This window comes from Oncorhynchus nerka, linkage group LG12 (assembly GCF_034236695.1).
Source record: "Oncorhynchus nerka isolate Pitt River linkage group LG12, Oner_Uvic_2.0, whole genome shotgun sequence".
Classification (NCBI taxonomy): Eukaryota; Metazoa; Chordata; class Actinopteri; order Salmoniformes; family Salmonidae; genus Oncorhynchus; species Oncorhynchus nerka.
Window position 1 is genome coordinate 23,697,801 of NC_088407.1, and position 16,810 is coordinate 23,714,610.

The following is a 16,810-nucleotide window of genomic DNA, read 5'->3' on the forward strand; positions in this document are numbered from 1 at the left end:
GCAATGCAAATGTGATGTGACTAACATGACAGGACATTTAATTGACTAAAATAGCTCAATGTTTTTGTAATTTTACTATAACTAGGCAAAATCATTATTCAAATAAAAAAAGTGATTAAGACTTAATTTGATTTGAATCAAAATGACAAAGACAAAGGAAATGAACACTGTTACAATATCCATTCGGTTCTGGAGAGCATCTACCAATGCTTCACTACACCAAGTCACCTTCCTGATGGCCTCATGGGTGCCATCCCCCTTATGACACCAGTGTAGCCAATGGCAACATTTGCAAAATCAAGATAGCCAATAACATAGAGATCTGTATCTCATTTGGTTAAACAAAACATAATGAATGTTCTGTAATTTTACTATGTTGTATTTAGATATGTTTTCAATGTTCTTGAATGACTTTGATATGCTGTTTTAACTCTAAAACCTCTTTCTTTGCATTCCCAGTATTTTACAGGATTTTGTGCGTCAACCCTAAATTTAACAGAAGCATAGGCTAACACAACATACGGAATAGTCTACCTCACAAGGTTTTCTAAACTCAGCTTTCTGTCTATTTTGAAGGTGTGTCTATTTTGTAGGTTAGGCCTATTTAAATCGAAAGTTAAGTTTTTGGAGAGATTTATCAGCTCTGCAGTCAAGTGTCTGTTCGTATACATGTACACTCTACTGAAAGCTGCTCAACAGTTAACGAAAACGGTAAGCTTGGAATAAACTGTAAAGAAGGATTGCAACCCATTATAGTAAAACATTTTAGCCTATATGATTATTCACTTTCAGTGTTCAATTTTCCACTGCAAGATATGTCTATATAGTTAGGCGATTAACTCATGAATATTTTTTGTTTCACTGTTTAGAAGCGTTCAGCTCGATGCATTAGACTAGATCTAAAAACGTTATTGTATTTACTTACTAGAAATGTATATTTTAATGTAGCCAACCCTACCAGTCTACAATTTAAATGACAATTTTTATATAAATATATTTCTCTCCTTCACATACTTTATAGTGAGGGATTTATGATGCCATGGATTCATTATGCACAACAGACACAGGTACCGTAACACATCGCGCACGCACACACACACACACAGCAAAATCCGTTGTTTCACACATTATTCTGAATTCTGCTGCTTTAAATACGACACACCAGCGCACGATTAAGGCTAAATTCATCATTAGAACGTAAGAGAATCTTTACATTTCCGAGCCGTTTGCCAAAACCACTTGAAATCAACGCCTGCCTTAGACCACTCGTAGAACAGCTGTGCCTCGTTAGATCACCTTCTGTCCTCCTGCGTCACTTTACACGCAGAAAATCTATGCTAAACATAGAATGAAGACGTTAATCAGTCTCTCTGTGACCACCGAAAATGTCCTAAATTAATATAAATAGCCGAAATAGTTTGTACCTAAGAGTATTAGTGCCAAGTGAAGATAACAAACACATTTATATTTGCTGCATGTACTTGCCGCATGTACTTTAAAAAAGTTACATTATTTCGATAATAAAGTGCCATTATTTCGAGAATAAAGTAGCAATATTTCGAGATTAAAGACAAAATGTTGAGAATAAAATCGACATTTAAAAAATAAAGTTACCGTCATATTTCAAGATTAAAGTATGGGCTTTGGTTATTAATTGCCCCCTGTTGCTGTGCGCGCCACTGTTGAAATGCCTGAGGTAGAGATGACTGGTGAAACTATACTTTAGAATTTGCTTTAGTAACAAGGAATTTCTTTCTCTTTTAGCTCATAACAACCATATTATTATGTTTATTAAGACCTGGAAGAGTTTGTGCCACAGCTTGGGTCTTTTCAGAAGGAGAACCACGCAGACATGGATGAGGTATTTCATCCAAATCCGTGTCCTTTGGTAGGTGTATCACACTCGCAGTGGTGTAAAGTACTTAAGTAAAAATACTTAAAGTACTACTTAAGTCGTTTTTGGGGGTATCTGTACTTTCCTGTACAATTTATATTTTTAACAACTTTTACTTCACTACATTCCGAAAGAAAATGATGTACTTTTTACTCCATACGTTTTCCCTGGCACCCAAAAGTACTCATTACATTTGAATTAAATGCTTAGCAGAAACTGACAATTGTCTAATTCACACATTTATCAAGAGAATATCCCTGGTCATCACTACTGCCTCTGATTGGTGGGCTCACTAAACACATGCTTCGTTTGTAAATTATGTCTGAGTGTTAGAGTGTGCCCCTGGCTATCCGTAAATTTAAAAAACAAGAACATGGTGTAAGGAATTTGAAATTATTTATACTTTTACTTTATATGCTTAAGTATATTAAAACCAAATACTTGTAGACTTTTGCTCAAGTATGATTTTACTGGGTGACTTTCCCAAGTATGACAGGTGGGTACTTTTTCCACCACTGCACACACGTTCAAACAGGCGTCACTGCACTAATATATGCCATTTTTAGCAGACGTTTTTATCCAATGCGATTTACATTCGTACGTGCATACATACCATTCTAACCACCATGACTGCGAATATATATTAGTTTTGTGTCCTTCGAATTCGCTACAATGTTATCCTCAATATCCTGCGTATGCCAACACCTTGCATAGTATTTTAGAGTAACAGCTAGGCCAGCAGCCTATATGTTACAACGAAAGGTTAACTTACAAATGTGTGCGTAATGGCATAGTGTTCTATGTACACTTACAAGGAAGTAACCTCATACGTCTATGCTTATTATGTTGTGAATGTAAGTCACGGATTGTGTGGAGAAGGATAGCACGTCCGTGTCGGGCTCATGGGCTGTCCGTAAACCCTGGTCATGGACTTTACATAGCAACCGGGCAGGCTAAAGCCCCGTCTGAGACCGCAATTTTACGGTCCATTATTATAACCTAACAGGTCTAGCCTCTAGCCTCTAAGGTGAGCAAATGGTAGCCTAAGTTAGTATAGCTGACACAAATAGCCTATAAGGGAGACAATATCCCTGTTTTTGGATAACCTATGCATCCTTCATTCCTCACATCCTTGAAGACATCATCTATAGATGATCTAACCCAGTCATGTCAGATCAGTGATTATTTATTTTTATAAACTGGGTGGTTCAAGCACTGGATGCTGATACCACACTGACAGCTGTGGTATATCAGACCTTACATCACGCATATGACTGACAAAACATGTATTTTTACTGCTCTAATTACAGTTTATAATATCAATAAGGCACCTCAGGGGTTGTGTTATATGGCCAATATACCTCGGCTAAGGTCTGTATCCAAAGCACTCTGCGTTGCATTGTGCATACGAACGGCCTTATTGCTTGAATAGCCTATCATAATTTATCCAATAGGCCTACTGTGTGTATATATAGATCAATGATTATTTCAAGAAAAAGCAAATCCCCACTGCACTGAGGCTAGGAAACACTGTCACCACCGATAAATCCACTATAAATAAAAACATTTACGGCTGGCCATGCTTTCCACCTGGCTACCCTTACCCCGGTCAACAGCCCTGCACCCCCCCAGAGCAACTTGCCCATGCCTCCCCATTTCTCCTTCACCCAAATCCAGATAGCTGACGTTCTTAAAGAGTTGCAAAATCTGGATCCCTACAAATCAGCCAGGCTAGACAATCTGGACCCTCTCTTTCTAAAATTATCCACCGCAATTGTTGCAACCCCTATTACTAGCCTGTTCAACCTCTTTTTTTTGTATCGTCTAAGATTCCCAAAGATTGGAAAGTTGCCGTGGTCATCCCCCTCTTCAAAGGGGGAGACACTCTAGACCCAAACTGCTACAGACCTATATCTATCCTACCCTGCCTTTCTAAGGTCTTCGAAAGCCAAGTTAACAAACAGATCACCGATCATTTCGAATCCCACCGTACCTTCTCCACTATGTAATCTGGTTTCAGAGCTGGTCATGGGTGCATCTCAGCCACGCTCAAGGTCCTAAATAATATCATAACCGCCATCAATAAGAGACAATACTGTGCAGCTTTATTCATCGACCTGGTCAAAGCTTTCAACTCTGTCAATCACCACATTCTTATCGGTAGACTCAAAAGCCTTGTTTTCTCAAATGATTACCTCGCCTGGTTCACCAACTACTTCTCAGACAGAGTTCAGTGTGTCAAATCGGAGGGACTGTTGTCCGGACCTCTGGCAGTCTCTATGGGGATGCCACAGGATTCAATTCTCGGGCCAAATTTTCTCTGTATACATCAATGATGTCGCTCTTGCTGCTGGTGTTTCTCTGATCCACCTCTATGCAGGCGACACCATTCTGTATACTTCTGGCCCTTCTTTGGACACTGTGTTAGCTAACCTCCAGACGAGCTTCAATGCCATACAACTCTCCTTCCGTGGCCTCCAACTGCTCTTAAATGCAAGTAAAACTAAATGCATGCTCTTCAACCAATCGCTACCAGCACCTGCACACCCGTCCAGCATCACTACTCTGGACGGTTCTGACATAGAATATGTGGACAACTACAAATACCTAGATGTCTGGTTAAACCGTAAACTCTCCTTCCAGACTCACATTAAGCATCTCCAATCCAAAATTAATCTAGAATCGGCTTCCGATTTCTCAACAAAGCATCCTTCACTCATGCTGCCAAACATACAGTGGGGCAAAAAAGTATTTAGTCAGCCACCAATTGTGCAAGTTCTCCCACTTAAAAAGATGCGAGGCCTGTAATTTTCATCATAGGTACACTTCAACTATGACAGACAAAATGAGAAAGAAAATCCAGAAAATCTCATTGTCGGATATTTAATTAATTTAATTTGCAAAATATGGTGGAAAATAAATATTTGGTCACCTACAAACAAGCAAGATTTCTGGCTCTCACAGACCTGTAACTTCTTCTTTAAGAGGCTCCTCTGTCCTCCACTCGTTACCTGTATTAATGGCACCTGTTTGAACTTGTTATCAGTATAAAAGACACCTGTCCACAACCTCAAACAGTCACACTCAAAACTCCACTATGGCCAAGACCAAAGAGCTGTCAAAGGACACCAGAAACAAAATTGTAAACCTGCACCAGGCTGGGAAGGCTGAATCTGCAATAGGTAAGCAGCTTGGTTTGAAGAAATCAACTGTGGGAGCACTTATTAGGAAATGGAAGACATACAAGACCACTGATAATCTCCCTCGATCTGGGGCTCCACGCAAGATCTCACCCCGTGGGGTCAAAATGATCACAAGAACGGTGAGCAAAAATCCCAGAACTACACGGGGGGAACTAGTGAATGACCTGCAGAGAGCTGGGACCAAAGTTACAAAGCCTACCATCAGTAACACACTACACCGCCAGGGACTCAAATCCTGCAGTGCCAGACGTGTCCCCCTGCTTAAGCCAGTACATGTCCAGGCCCGTCTGAAGTTTGCTAGAGAGCATTTGGATGATCCAGAAGAAGATTGGGAGAATGTCATATGGTCAGATGAAACCAAAATATAACTTTTTGGTAAAAACTCAACTCGTCGTGTTTGGAGGACAAAGCATGCTGAGTTGCATCCAAAGAGCACCATACCTACTGTGAAGCATGGGGGTGGAAACACCATGCTTTGGGGCTGTTTTTCTGCAAAGAGACTAGGACGACTGATCTGTGTAAAGGAAAGAATGAATGGGGCCATGTATCGTGAGATTTTGAGTGAAAACCTCCTTCCATCAGCAAGGGCATTGAAGATGAATTGTGGCTGGGTCTTTCAGCATGACAATGATCCCAAACACACCGCCTGGGCAACGAAGGAGTGGCTTCGTAAGAAGCATTTCAAGGTCCTGGAGTGGCCTAGCCAGTCTCCAGATTTCAACCTCATAGAAAATCTTTGGAGGGAGTTGAAAGTCCGTGTTGCCCAGCAACAGCCCCAAAACATCACTGCTCTAGAGGAGAGCTGCATGGAGGAATGGGCCAAAATACCAGCAACAGTGTGTGATAACCTTGTGAAGACTTACAGAAAACGTTTGACCTCTGTCATTGCCAATAAAGGGTATATAACAAAGTATTGAGATAAACTTTTGTTATTGACCAAATACTTATTTTCCACCATAATTTGCAAATAAATTCATTAAAAATCCTACAATGTGATTTTCTGGATTTTTTTCTCTCTCATTTTGTCTGTCATAGTTGAAGTGCACATATGATGAAAATTACAGGCCTCATCTTTTTAATTGGGAGAACTTGCACAATTGGTGGCTGACTAAATACTTGTTTGCCCCACTGTACCCTCGTAAAACTTACTATCCTACCGATCCTTGACTTTGGCGATGTCATTTGCAAAATAGCCTCCAACACTCTACTCAGCAAATTGGATGCAGTCTATCACAGTGCCATCCGTTTTGTCACCAAAGCCCCATGTACTACCCACCACTGCGACCTATATGCTCTCGTTGGCTGGCCCTCGCTACATATTCATCGTCAAACCCACTGGCTCCAGGTCATCTATATGTCTTTGCTTGGTAAAGCCCCGCCTTATCTCAGCTCACTGGTCACCATAGCAGCACCCACCCATAGCACGTGCTCCAGCAGGTATATTTCACTGGTCACCCCCAAAGCCAATTCGTACTTTGGCCGCCTTTCCTTCCAGTTCTCTGCTGCTAATGACTGGAACGAACTGGAGTGATAGAGCACCGGCTGTCTGAGCAGCTCACAGATCACTGCACCTGTACATAGCCCATCTGTAAATAACCCATCCAACTACCTCATCCCCATACTGTTATTTTATTTTTATTTTTTGCTCCTTTGCACTCCAGTATCTCTACTTGCACACTCATCTTCTGCACATCTATCACTCCAGTGTTTAATTGCTAAATTGTGAATATTTTGCCACTATGGCCTATTTATTGGCTTACCTCCCTTATTCTACCTCATTTGCACACACTGTATATGAACTTTTTATATTGTTTTATTTACTGTATGTTTGTTTATTATATGTGTCAGTCTGTTTGTGTTGTACTGCTTTGCTTTATCTTGGCCAAGTCGCAGTTGTAAATGAGAACTTGTTCTCAACTAGTCTACCTGGTTAAATAAAGTTTAATTAAAATAATATAAATTTAAAAATGAATGTATTCAAACAGCTCCTTAGATTAGCTGCTTTGCACAGCAGGAGTTGTCTCTCATCCCACATACATTTGCATAAAATCCCTGCTTAATTTTTCATCCCTCCCGCAGCCGTTGGATAGGCTTATAATTTACTTTCACTTGCCCACTAGCCTATAGGTTAAGGTATTCAATTAAGGTATTCAATCTAGTGGGCGATACAGGTTTATAATGGGCTGCAAAATTGCAGTGTTGTAGCGAATTTGGAGAGCAGCTTGACATGGGACACATACACACTCATAGTCTCCAGGATCCCAAGATAATTAGTTTTTTGAGAATGCCTACATAGCCTACTAGCATATAGTCGTTAGAAGGATAGTTGCCATATGGGGGAAATACTTCCGTTTGTAAAGCACCACGGATAAGGTCATTAATAGTTGCCATATGGGGGAAATACTTCCGTTTGTAAAGCACCACGGATAAGGTCATTAATAGTTGCCATATGGGGGAAATACTTCCGTTTGTAAAGCACCACGGATAAGGTCATTAATAGTTGCCATATGGGGGAAATACTTCCGTTTGTAAAGCACCACGGATAAGTTCATTAATAGTTGCCATATGGGGGAAATACTTCCGTTTGTAAAGCACCACGGATAAGGTCATTAATAGTTGCCATATGGGGGAAATACTTCCGTTTGTAAAGCACCACGGATAAGGTCATTAATAGTTGCCATTTTAAGGTGTTCGCTTAGGCTACGCAGCAGAATTTGGAGGGCGGACTGACTGGGACTCAACCCCAGTTCTCCTCTCATTCAGCGACAGTGCCAAGAAAGTTTTTAGTTTGTGCTCATAATGCCATTAGAAGAGTGTACTGCATGCCCATAGTTGAAATTGCCAGGGGAAAACTTTGTGTGTGTGTGCGAGTTGTTAGATCATTAGATTGATATGGGTGAGTGCGCTGTGACGCCTGTTTGAACTAGTGTATTAGCTCATTAGATTGATGGCCATTTGTTTGGTTTGCCCCTACTTTTACCCCCCCCACACACACACACACACACTCCTGCACACGCACACCTGCATACACAAAATGGTTAGATTACTTGTTAGATATTACTGCACTGTCGGAACTAGAAGCACAAGCATTTCTCTACACTCGCATTAACATCTGCTAACCATGTGTATGTGACCAATAACATTTTATTTTATTTCACACACACAACCAACTTGTCTCTAACTATGTATGTAACCACTGTTCCTCCTGAAAATAATCTGCGGCACAACCTCCAGGTCCTAATAGTTATAATAATATGGTTATCATGTAGTAAAATAGCAAGGATTTCTTTGTCATTAAAGACAATTCTAAAGTATAGTTTCACCAGTCAGCTACCTCAAGCATTTCAACAGTGGCGTGCAAAGCGACAGGGAGCCAGGGAGACATGCAATTAACTAAATTCCATACTTTAATCTTTAAATATAACTGACTTTATTCTCAAATTTTTCATTTATTCCCGAAACATTGCCACTTGTCACGTCTACTCCTGCTCCCTCTCTCCAGCCTTCAACATCGCCGTTCTACTAACCACTGGCCCTGGCAACCAATATTATGCACACCTGCCTCCCCACATTAAGCACACCTACTCCCCATCATTAAGCACACCTGGACTTTATCATCACCTTGATTACCTTTAGCCCTCAGTAGCCTCAGTATTGGTTTGTTTACATGTTCAGTACGCATCTCCTCTTTTGTTCATTTGCCTTGCATCATTGTTATTTAACTCTCCTCACTGCATATACATGACACCACTTTATTCTCAAAATATTTCCACTTTATTCTTGAAATATCGCCACTTTATTCTCAAAATAAATACTGTTACTTTATTCTCAAAATAAATATTTCCACTTTTCTAAAGTACAGTCACGCAAGACAAGACTGTATAGCAAATATCCATATTTTAAAAGTTGTGGACAGAACACTTTGGTATAGCCTAGATTTAATTTTCCTGAAAATATATGTGGTGTGAGGAGTCTTAGGAAAATCTGGCTAATACCTGGCAATCATTAATTGAACAGGTATAAATTACATGTTTGTAAGTAAATGTGTTAAATTTGAACACAAACAAGTCAATGTCCCACAAAAACCCTTCAGCTTTATATGAGACTAATTGATGTCCTTGATTTAGGCTACCATCCCCATGGTTTGATTAATCAAGGGGCAACCTGTTATTTGAACAGTGTGCTGCAGGTGTTCTTCATGACCAAGGACTTCAGAGAGGCTGTTGAAAGGTTTGGATCTAGGCTCACTCGTGCGCAAAGGATATTTTCTCCCCATGAAAATGTCAGAACCTGACTTGTTATACTTTGATACGAATGCATCTTAAATAAATGGTAATAAAAACAGTACAATTAGTCAGTAACAGATCTCATTTGTCTCCCCACAGTCAAGTATTTCCTAATGATCAAGAACAAGAGACCATTGATCACAAGCTTAAAAGGCTGTTTCAAAAATTAAAAGAAAAAGAAGCTGACACAAAGGACATTTCTTGGACATTGGACATTCAAACCGGTAAGCTGAGCTGCTGAGAAAAAAACTGCATTTTATCCACAACAGGTTGAGCAATTGAAATTGTCGTGGTGTCATCATTGCACAACTCCAATTATATCACTACTGGAGTAGTGAAACGTTGTTCTATTTGTAGAATATCATATGATCTATCATTGTGTTCTTCCCCCAGTATATGAGCAACGTGACGCTGCTGAGTTTTTTGAGAAGATTTTAAACAGGGTCAAGAATAATGTGTCTAAGGTACTGCATTACTGAGATCATATTGTACAAAACCTTTAAGGGGAACATTAAATTATGTAAATGTTTACATTATAAGAATATTATATGTTTGTATCTTTAGATCTTCGAAGGACAATTGTCGCACACTATCTCCTGTGCAAATAGTCATATTTCCAATATTGAACCTGGTCCATTTTGGGTTCTGCCCCTCTCCATGGACGTAACCTTAGGCCCTGGTCAAAGCTACAGTGTGGTATGGAAAATATATAACACAGGTAACTGCCAAAATAAAGGAAGTGTCTTAATCAGGTGTTGGGCCACCACGAGCCAGAATAGCTTCAATGCACCTTGGCATAGATTCTACAAGTGTCTGGAACTCTATTGGAGGGATGCAACACCATTTTTTTTTCTCACAAGAAATTCCATAATTTGGTGATTTGTTGATGGTGTTATAAAGCGGTGTCTCGGGTGTCGCTGTAGAATCTCCCGTAAGTGTTCGATTAGGTTGAGAACTGGTAACTGAGACTGCCAGGGCATATGGTTTACATAGTATTCATGCTCATCCAACCGTTAATTGACCACTAGTGCCCCGTGGATGGGGGGCATTGTTATTCTATGGGGGCACAGCCATGGTAGCCAAGTAATGGCCAGAATAATGGCCTACCTAGCATTTTTATACATGTCCCTCAGCATAATAGGGATTTTAATTTCTTAATTAACTCGGGAACCACACCTATGTGGAAGCAACTGCTTACAATATACTTCGTAGGCTATCCCACATTTACTAAAGTGTTTCCATTATTTTTGCAGTTACCTGTAGCAGCTCAGTGTTTGGAAACCAGGCAAATGTGAAAATATATGTCAGGAGGTGCAAGAGAGAATATTTACTAATGTGTTTGTATGTGTTTTCAGAATGACGGTTTTGAGGAGTTTTTTGAGAAATCAACTATCACTGGGGACAAGCTGTACTGTGCTAAATGCAATGAAGAAGTGGAAGCAACAACTGTGAGTAATATCTTTAAAGTTGTCTTTTAAAATCACTGATTGTATCACAAGTCTCTGGAAGTGTGTCACAGGCTTTTCAAAGCACATTGACGGTTCGAATGTCACTTGTATCTTTATTTAGAGACTGTAATAATAATGACAGAGTTTTGTTCCACCAGGTATGTAAGATGGTACATCACCCAGAGATTCTGACTCTGCTACTCAAGAGGTTTGAGTTTGACTACCATGGGATGACATATGTCAAAATCAACTGCTCTGTGGACGTTCCTCACAAATTACAGACAGAGGTAACTACAAAACTGTCTTTATTTGATAGGTTGTTTATCACAGATTGTATCATGGAGGTACGCCTTGGTAAGTGTTAGACCTACAATCACTTCTATATTAGATAGATCTCTTGAACTGTGGCTAGCATTCTTACCTCAAGACCAAAATGTTTGAACTTCAACTACCCAGTTGGAGTACTCCTGAAAGGTTTCTGCAATATTTTATTTAGGCAAGGACAAGTAGCACAAGGTGACATAACCGATTTTTATCATTTTTATTCTCTCCTACATAAATGTTATATTTTCATCTGTAGTTCATGGAATATATTTTTTATTGTCTGATTGCTCTGAACAGAATGGGGCATATGAACTCTATGCAATTGTGGACCATGAAGGAAGTCTAAGAAGTGGACATTACACTGCTACAATCAGGTCCTATGAGGATCAGAAGTGGTATTTGTTTAATGACAGCAACGTAAGCCTGGTAAGGGGGATTTAAAAATAGAGCAGGGAAAGTATACTGGTAGATGGACAATAGGGGGTGGGCATAGGCCTACTGTAAACAGAAGTGTGTGTGTGTGTGGGGGGGGGGGGGGGGGGCATACAGTATGTGCTCTGGAGTCGAGAGTTTTACAGCTTGACCAGACTCCGGCTCAGTAAGGAAGAGTTATTACATTGTTGTTGTAATTGGACTTCATTTTATAGTGCCATTTTGTTTGGGTATGAAATGAACTAGACAAAGGTATAACTGAAGAGTTTATTTCCAAAAAGCTATACCCACCAATTTTTCACATTTGTGTTTTTCATCAGAAATGATTGCTTAGGGGTACCTTCATGTGTGTGTAAAATATTACTGTTCTCATATTTTTGCATATTTGTCTGTGATATGTTGTTGTCTTACCTAGCTATCTTAAGATTAATGCACTTACTGTAAGTCACTATGGATACATTTACAAATGTAAATGTTTTACATACTGATTTAATTATTTTACTATTTCTACATTTCTTTATAAAAATGTAGGTATTAGTTACATTTGACTGTGTAAAACCTAGCAGTTCTACTTATTTCTCTGAGTGGGAGTTGGATGTATAGTATTTTGCAAAAGAAAGATGATTATTTGTCTCTCTGAAAGAAAAGGAAAACCATCAAGTGACAGATTTTAAAGAACCCCATGCCATGATTAGATAGTGAAAGAACATACCAATCTCATTCTTAATTTCTATAAATAATAAAAGCTCATTTACCAACATTACTGAAAATGGATATATGCGTTTTGGAATGAAACTATTAAAGTTAATTTACTCAAATGTATCCATATTCAGGTGTGATGAGAAAAAATGGAATATATTTTAATGTTGAATATATTCACCAACACAAATGCAACACTCAATATGTAATGCAGCTGCACATTCTCTTTCTCCCCCGCCCTGCCCCCTCTTCCATATAGATCACATTGGAACCAAACTTAAGGTAAAATGCACCCCGTTTCATCATTTTGTGTGTGTGTGTGTGTGTGTGTGTGTGTGTGTGTGTGTGTGTGTGTGTGTGTGTGTGTGTGTGTGCCCATAAAATTAGATATACTTGCCAAAGTTATGATCTTAAATCATATAAAAATGCCCAATATGATTTTTTTTCTCACTTTAGATCACAAAGTGCTTATCTGCTTATTTATAGGACATGTAAGTTATCAAATATGACCTTTTTGATATGTTTTACTCCTCTTGTCATACAACCTAAAATATCAATATTCTTCAATTATTTTCTTATTGTTGTCTTCCCATTCTTCCGTGATCTATTTACATCTGTAGCCCTAAATACCACATCATTTTTAGTTCTAGTTCTGTGGTATCAATTACTGTAAAACTGTGACACGTATTGCAGGTGGATACAGACAAGAAGAGGATAAGAGGTCAGGTGGAAACAGAGAGGAAGATGGAAAGAGTGTATGTGGAAAGAAAGAAAAAGAGGGAGAGAAGAAATTGTCAGGTGGAAACAGAGGAGACGAGGAGGGGAGCTCATGGTCAAAGAGAAGAGGAAATGAAAAGGATGCAGCTAAAAAGAAAGAATATGAATGGATTGTAAATAGGTTTTACTCATGCATAACAGCAATTGGATCATGGAACAAAAGAGGAGAATATAAAATTGATGCAGATGAAAATAAAGGAGAAGGGGGCAAAAGTACAGATGGGGAGAATGGAGATGGAGGGAAGGAGAGGTCAGGTGCAAAGAGAGAAGATGATAAAACGTCAGGTGAAAAAAGTACAGAAGAGGATCAGAGGTCAGGTGGAAACAGTAGTGAGGATGATGACAGGTCCGGTGGAAACAGAAGAGGAGAAGGTGATAAGAGGTCAGGTGGAAACAGTGGAGAAGATGATAAGAGGACAGGTGGAAACAGTGGGGAAGAGGATAAGAGGCCAGGTGGAAACAGAGAAGGTGATAAGATGTCAGGTGGAAACAGTGAGGAAGAGGATACGAGGCCAGGTGGAAACAGTGGAGGAGATAATAAGAGGTCATCTGGAAACAGAGGGGAAGATGATACAAGGTCAGATGGAAACAGTAGTGAGGATGATGACAGGTCCGGTGGAAACAGAAGAGGAGAAGGTGATAAGAGGTCAGGTGGAAACAGTAAGGAAGAGGATAAGAGGCCAGGTGGAAACCGTGGAGAATATAATAAGAGGTCAGGTGGAAACAGTATAGAGGATGATACAAGGTCAGGTGGAAACAGTATAGAGGATGATGACAGGTCTGGTGGAAACAGAAGAGGAGAAGGTGATAAGAGGTCAGGTGGAAACAGTGAGGAAGAGGATAAGAGGCCAGGTGGAAACCGTGGAGAATATAATAAGAGGTCAGGTGGAAACAGTATAGAGGATGATACAAGGTCAGGTGGAAACAGTAGTGAGGATGATGACAGGTCTGGTGGAAACAGAAGAGGAGAAGGTGATAAGAGGTCAGGTGGAAACAGTATAGAAGTTGATACAAGATCAGGAGGAAACAGGTATGAGGATGATGACAGGTCCAGTGGACATAGAAGAGGAGAAGGTGATAAGAGGTCAGGTGGAAGCAGTGGGGAAGATGATAAGAGGTCATTTGGAAACAGTAGAGAAGATGATAAGAGGTCAGGTGGAAACAGAGAGGAAGGGAATAAGAGGTCTTGTGGAAACATTGAAGAAAAGCGGTCCGTTGGAAACGGTAGAGAGGATCATAACAGGTCCGGTGGAAACAGAAGAGGAGAAGGTGATAAGAGGTCAGGTGGAAACAGTGAGGAAGAGAATAAGAGGTCAGGTGGAAACAGAGAAAAAGATGACAAGATGTCAGGTGAAAAAAGTAAGGAAGAGGATCAGAGGTCAGGTGGAAACAGTGTAGAAGATGATACAAGGTCGGGTGGAAATAGTAGTGAGGATGATAATAGGTCTGGTGGAAACAGTAAGGAAGAGGATCAGAGGTCAGGTGGAAACAGTGTAGAAGATGATACAAGGTCGGGTGGAAATAGTAGTGAGGATGATGACAGGTCCGGTGGAAACAGAAGAGGAGAAGGTGATAAGAGGTCAGGTGGAAACAATGGAGAATATGGTAAGAGGCCAGGTGGAAATAGTGGGGAAGAGGATAAGAGGCCAGGTGGAAACAGTAAGGAAGGGGATAAGAGGCCAGGTGGAAACCGTCGAGAATATATTAAGAGGTCAGGTGGAAACAGTATAGAGGATGATACAAGGTCAGGTGGAAACAGTAGTGAGGATGATGACAGGTCCGGTGGAAACAGACGAGGAGAAGGTGATAAGAGGTCAGGTGGAAACAATGGAGAATATGGTAAGAGGCCAGGTGGAAATAGTGGGGAAGAGGATAAGCGGTCAGGTGGAAACAGTAGAGAGGATGATAATAGGTCAGGTGGAAACAGAGGAGAAGATGATACAAGATCAGGAGGAAACAGGTGTGAGGATGATGACAGGTCCGGTGGACATAGAAGAGGAGAAGGTGATAAGAGGTCAGGTGGAAACAGTGGGGAAGAGGATAAGAGGCCAGGTGAAAACAGTTAGGAAGAGGATAAGAGGTCAGTTGGAAACAGTGGAGAAGATGATAAATGATAAAACTAAATAGTGTGACACAAAATGTTGCCAGAAGTTTGCAAATGTTTGCCACTAGTAGTGAATCTGCGGCAAACCTTTGGCAACGGTAATATGTATTGCCACTAGTGGCAAACAGTTCGCCAGAGTTTTTTTTCTTGCAAACAATTCTCTTAAGATTCTATTTGATTCTGTGGCAAACATGTGGCAACAATATGTATTGCCACTAGTGGCAAACAGTTTACCAGAAGCCATTCTGGGTGAGCACACGAGTTCCAAGACCAGGAATCGTTGATGACCAATCATGGGGATTACAAAAATAGTTTGGAAAATGGAAACCAAGTTATCTAGTTCGCTACCTACCAAAGTCTGCCGCAACAAATTCCTTTTTGTTACGTTATTTAAACTTCCTAATAAACTTTAAAATTGTTAGCTGATAATTATCACTGAGAAGAATATGAATGTCATACAGTCAATGGCTCTGTATTTCTACATTGTTTAGAGGTCTACTCTAAGCATGAGACACATTTCAGCCAGCTTCCTGTTACAGTATTACTACATCCCATACATCCAGTACATGCCATTTGATGTACACCTTGATCTGAAATACCAGTTTTGACATGACAATGAACACAGCAGGGGAGTTGGCTAAACACACAAACATATCTGGTACCAGGCTAGTCTACCACTGAGTCAAATAAGAAACACTCTTTCCACAACAGAAGGAAGAAGAGGTCGCCCCATTATATATAATGCTGGTCCATACTGAATAACTTGCTAGGTGTCAGTAATTGCCTCTTACATCAGAACACCTGACAAAGCCTGGCCTGTGACCCTACCCCTCCCTCTCCAGTACCAGGGGTCAGTACAGACCCCACTGTGGCTGCAGTCCTGGGGGTAAGTTCTGCTGTCTGTCTCCTGGCTGCCCTGATGGTGGACTACGGGAGGTACCACTCCTCCAGAGTCACGGTGCAGGCTGCCCCTGAGGCCCCCAGTGTCGTGCAGTTGCACTCGACTCAATGTGATGTGAATGACTGCTGATGGAAATTCAGAATCCATTAGGGATTTTTTTGTTTGTTTATTGTCTGAACTTAAAATGAATTTCATGCATGTTCAGAAATTGTTGAGACTGTCAACAAGATATGTATTGTTCGTGCATACATTTTTGATAAAAGCACCAAATTTGGAAGAGATGTAGATTTGTGTTCCTTGAAAATATTTATATCTGGCGCCACCCCAAATTTGGTCCCTGGGGGACGTTTCAGCCATGTCTCTAAAGTGCCCCAATTTTGAAGGGATAGCTTCTTCAGGGGATTAATGATCATAGCAATGACATGAATAAATGAAGATATGCATGTATTCCATCACAAACTTGACATTCTTAAAGAGACAGTGTGCACCTTTCAATGTAATACATCTCAATTGGAAACCGTGTTTTTACACAATGTAGACACCTAATATTGCTACAAATTCATTTTTAATTTCAATGAAATGTTGTATCAACATTTAGCTTTTATAATAAACAAATGTATTTACAGGGCACAACATGTGCTTCAAAAGGACAGAATTCATATAGGCCCAATAAAGGCTGTATCAATCCATTTAAAAATTGTATGTCTGGTGCTCCTAAATTGTATGTGGTGCTCCTATCATT

General features: G+C 40.1%; 1 protein-coding gene across 1 annotated transcript; it reads left to right on the forward strand.

Annotated features, from left to right (window-relative positions):
* The first annotated feature begins 497 nt into the window (after positions 1-497).
* On the forward strand, positions 498-16,345 carry LOC115137982 (uncharacterized protein DDB_G0290685-like). Its single transcript, XM_029674351.2, has 12 exons — positions 498-711; positions 1,022-1,067; positions 9,225-9,327; positions 9,483-9,607; positions 9,777-9,847; positions 9,948-10,079; positions 10,739-10,831; positions 10,990-11,118; positions 11,453-11,581; positions 12,546-12,568; positions 12,743-12,777; positions 12,980-16,345. The coding sequence occupies exons 2-12, from the start codon at positions 1,040-1,042 to the stop codon at positions 15,127-15,129; spliced, it is 3,018 nt and encodes a 1,005-aa protein (XP_029530211.2). The 5' UTR covers positions 498-711; positions 1,022-1,039; the 3' UTR covers positions 15,130-16,345.
* Positions 16,346-16,810: the final 465 nt, after the last annotated feature.

Bases quoted from the DNA above. Each gene is read 5' to 3' on its own strand.
- LOC115137982 (XM_029674351.2), top strand. From the start codon at position 1,040: ATGGATTCATTATGCACAACAGACACAG. The intron at 9,328-9,482 runs GTTTGGATCTAG...GTCTCCCCACAG, and splicing joins TTCAGAGAGGCTGTTGAAAG to TCAAGTATTTCCTAATGATC. The intron at 10,832-10,989 runs GTGAGTAATATC...TTGTTCCACCAG, and splicing joins AAGAAGTGGAAGCAACAACT to GTATGTAAGATGGTACATCA.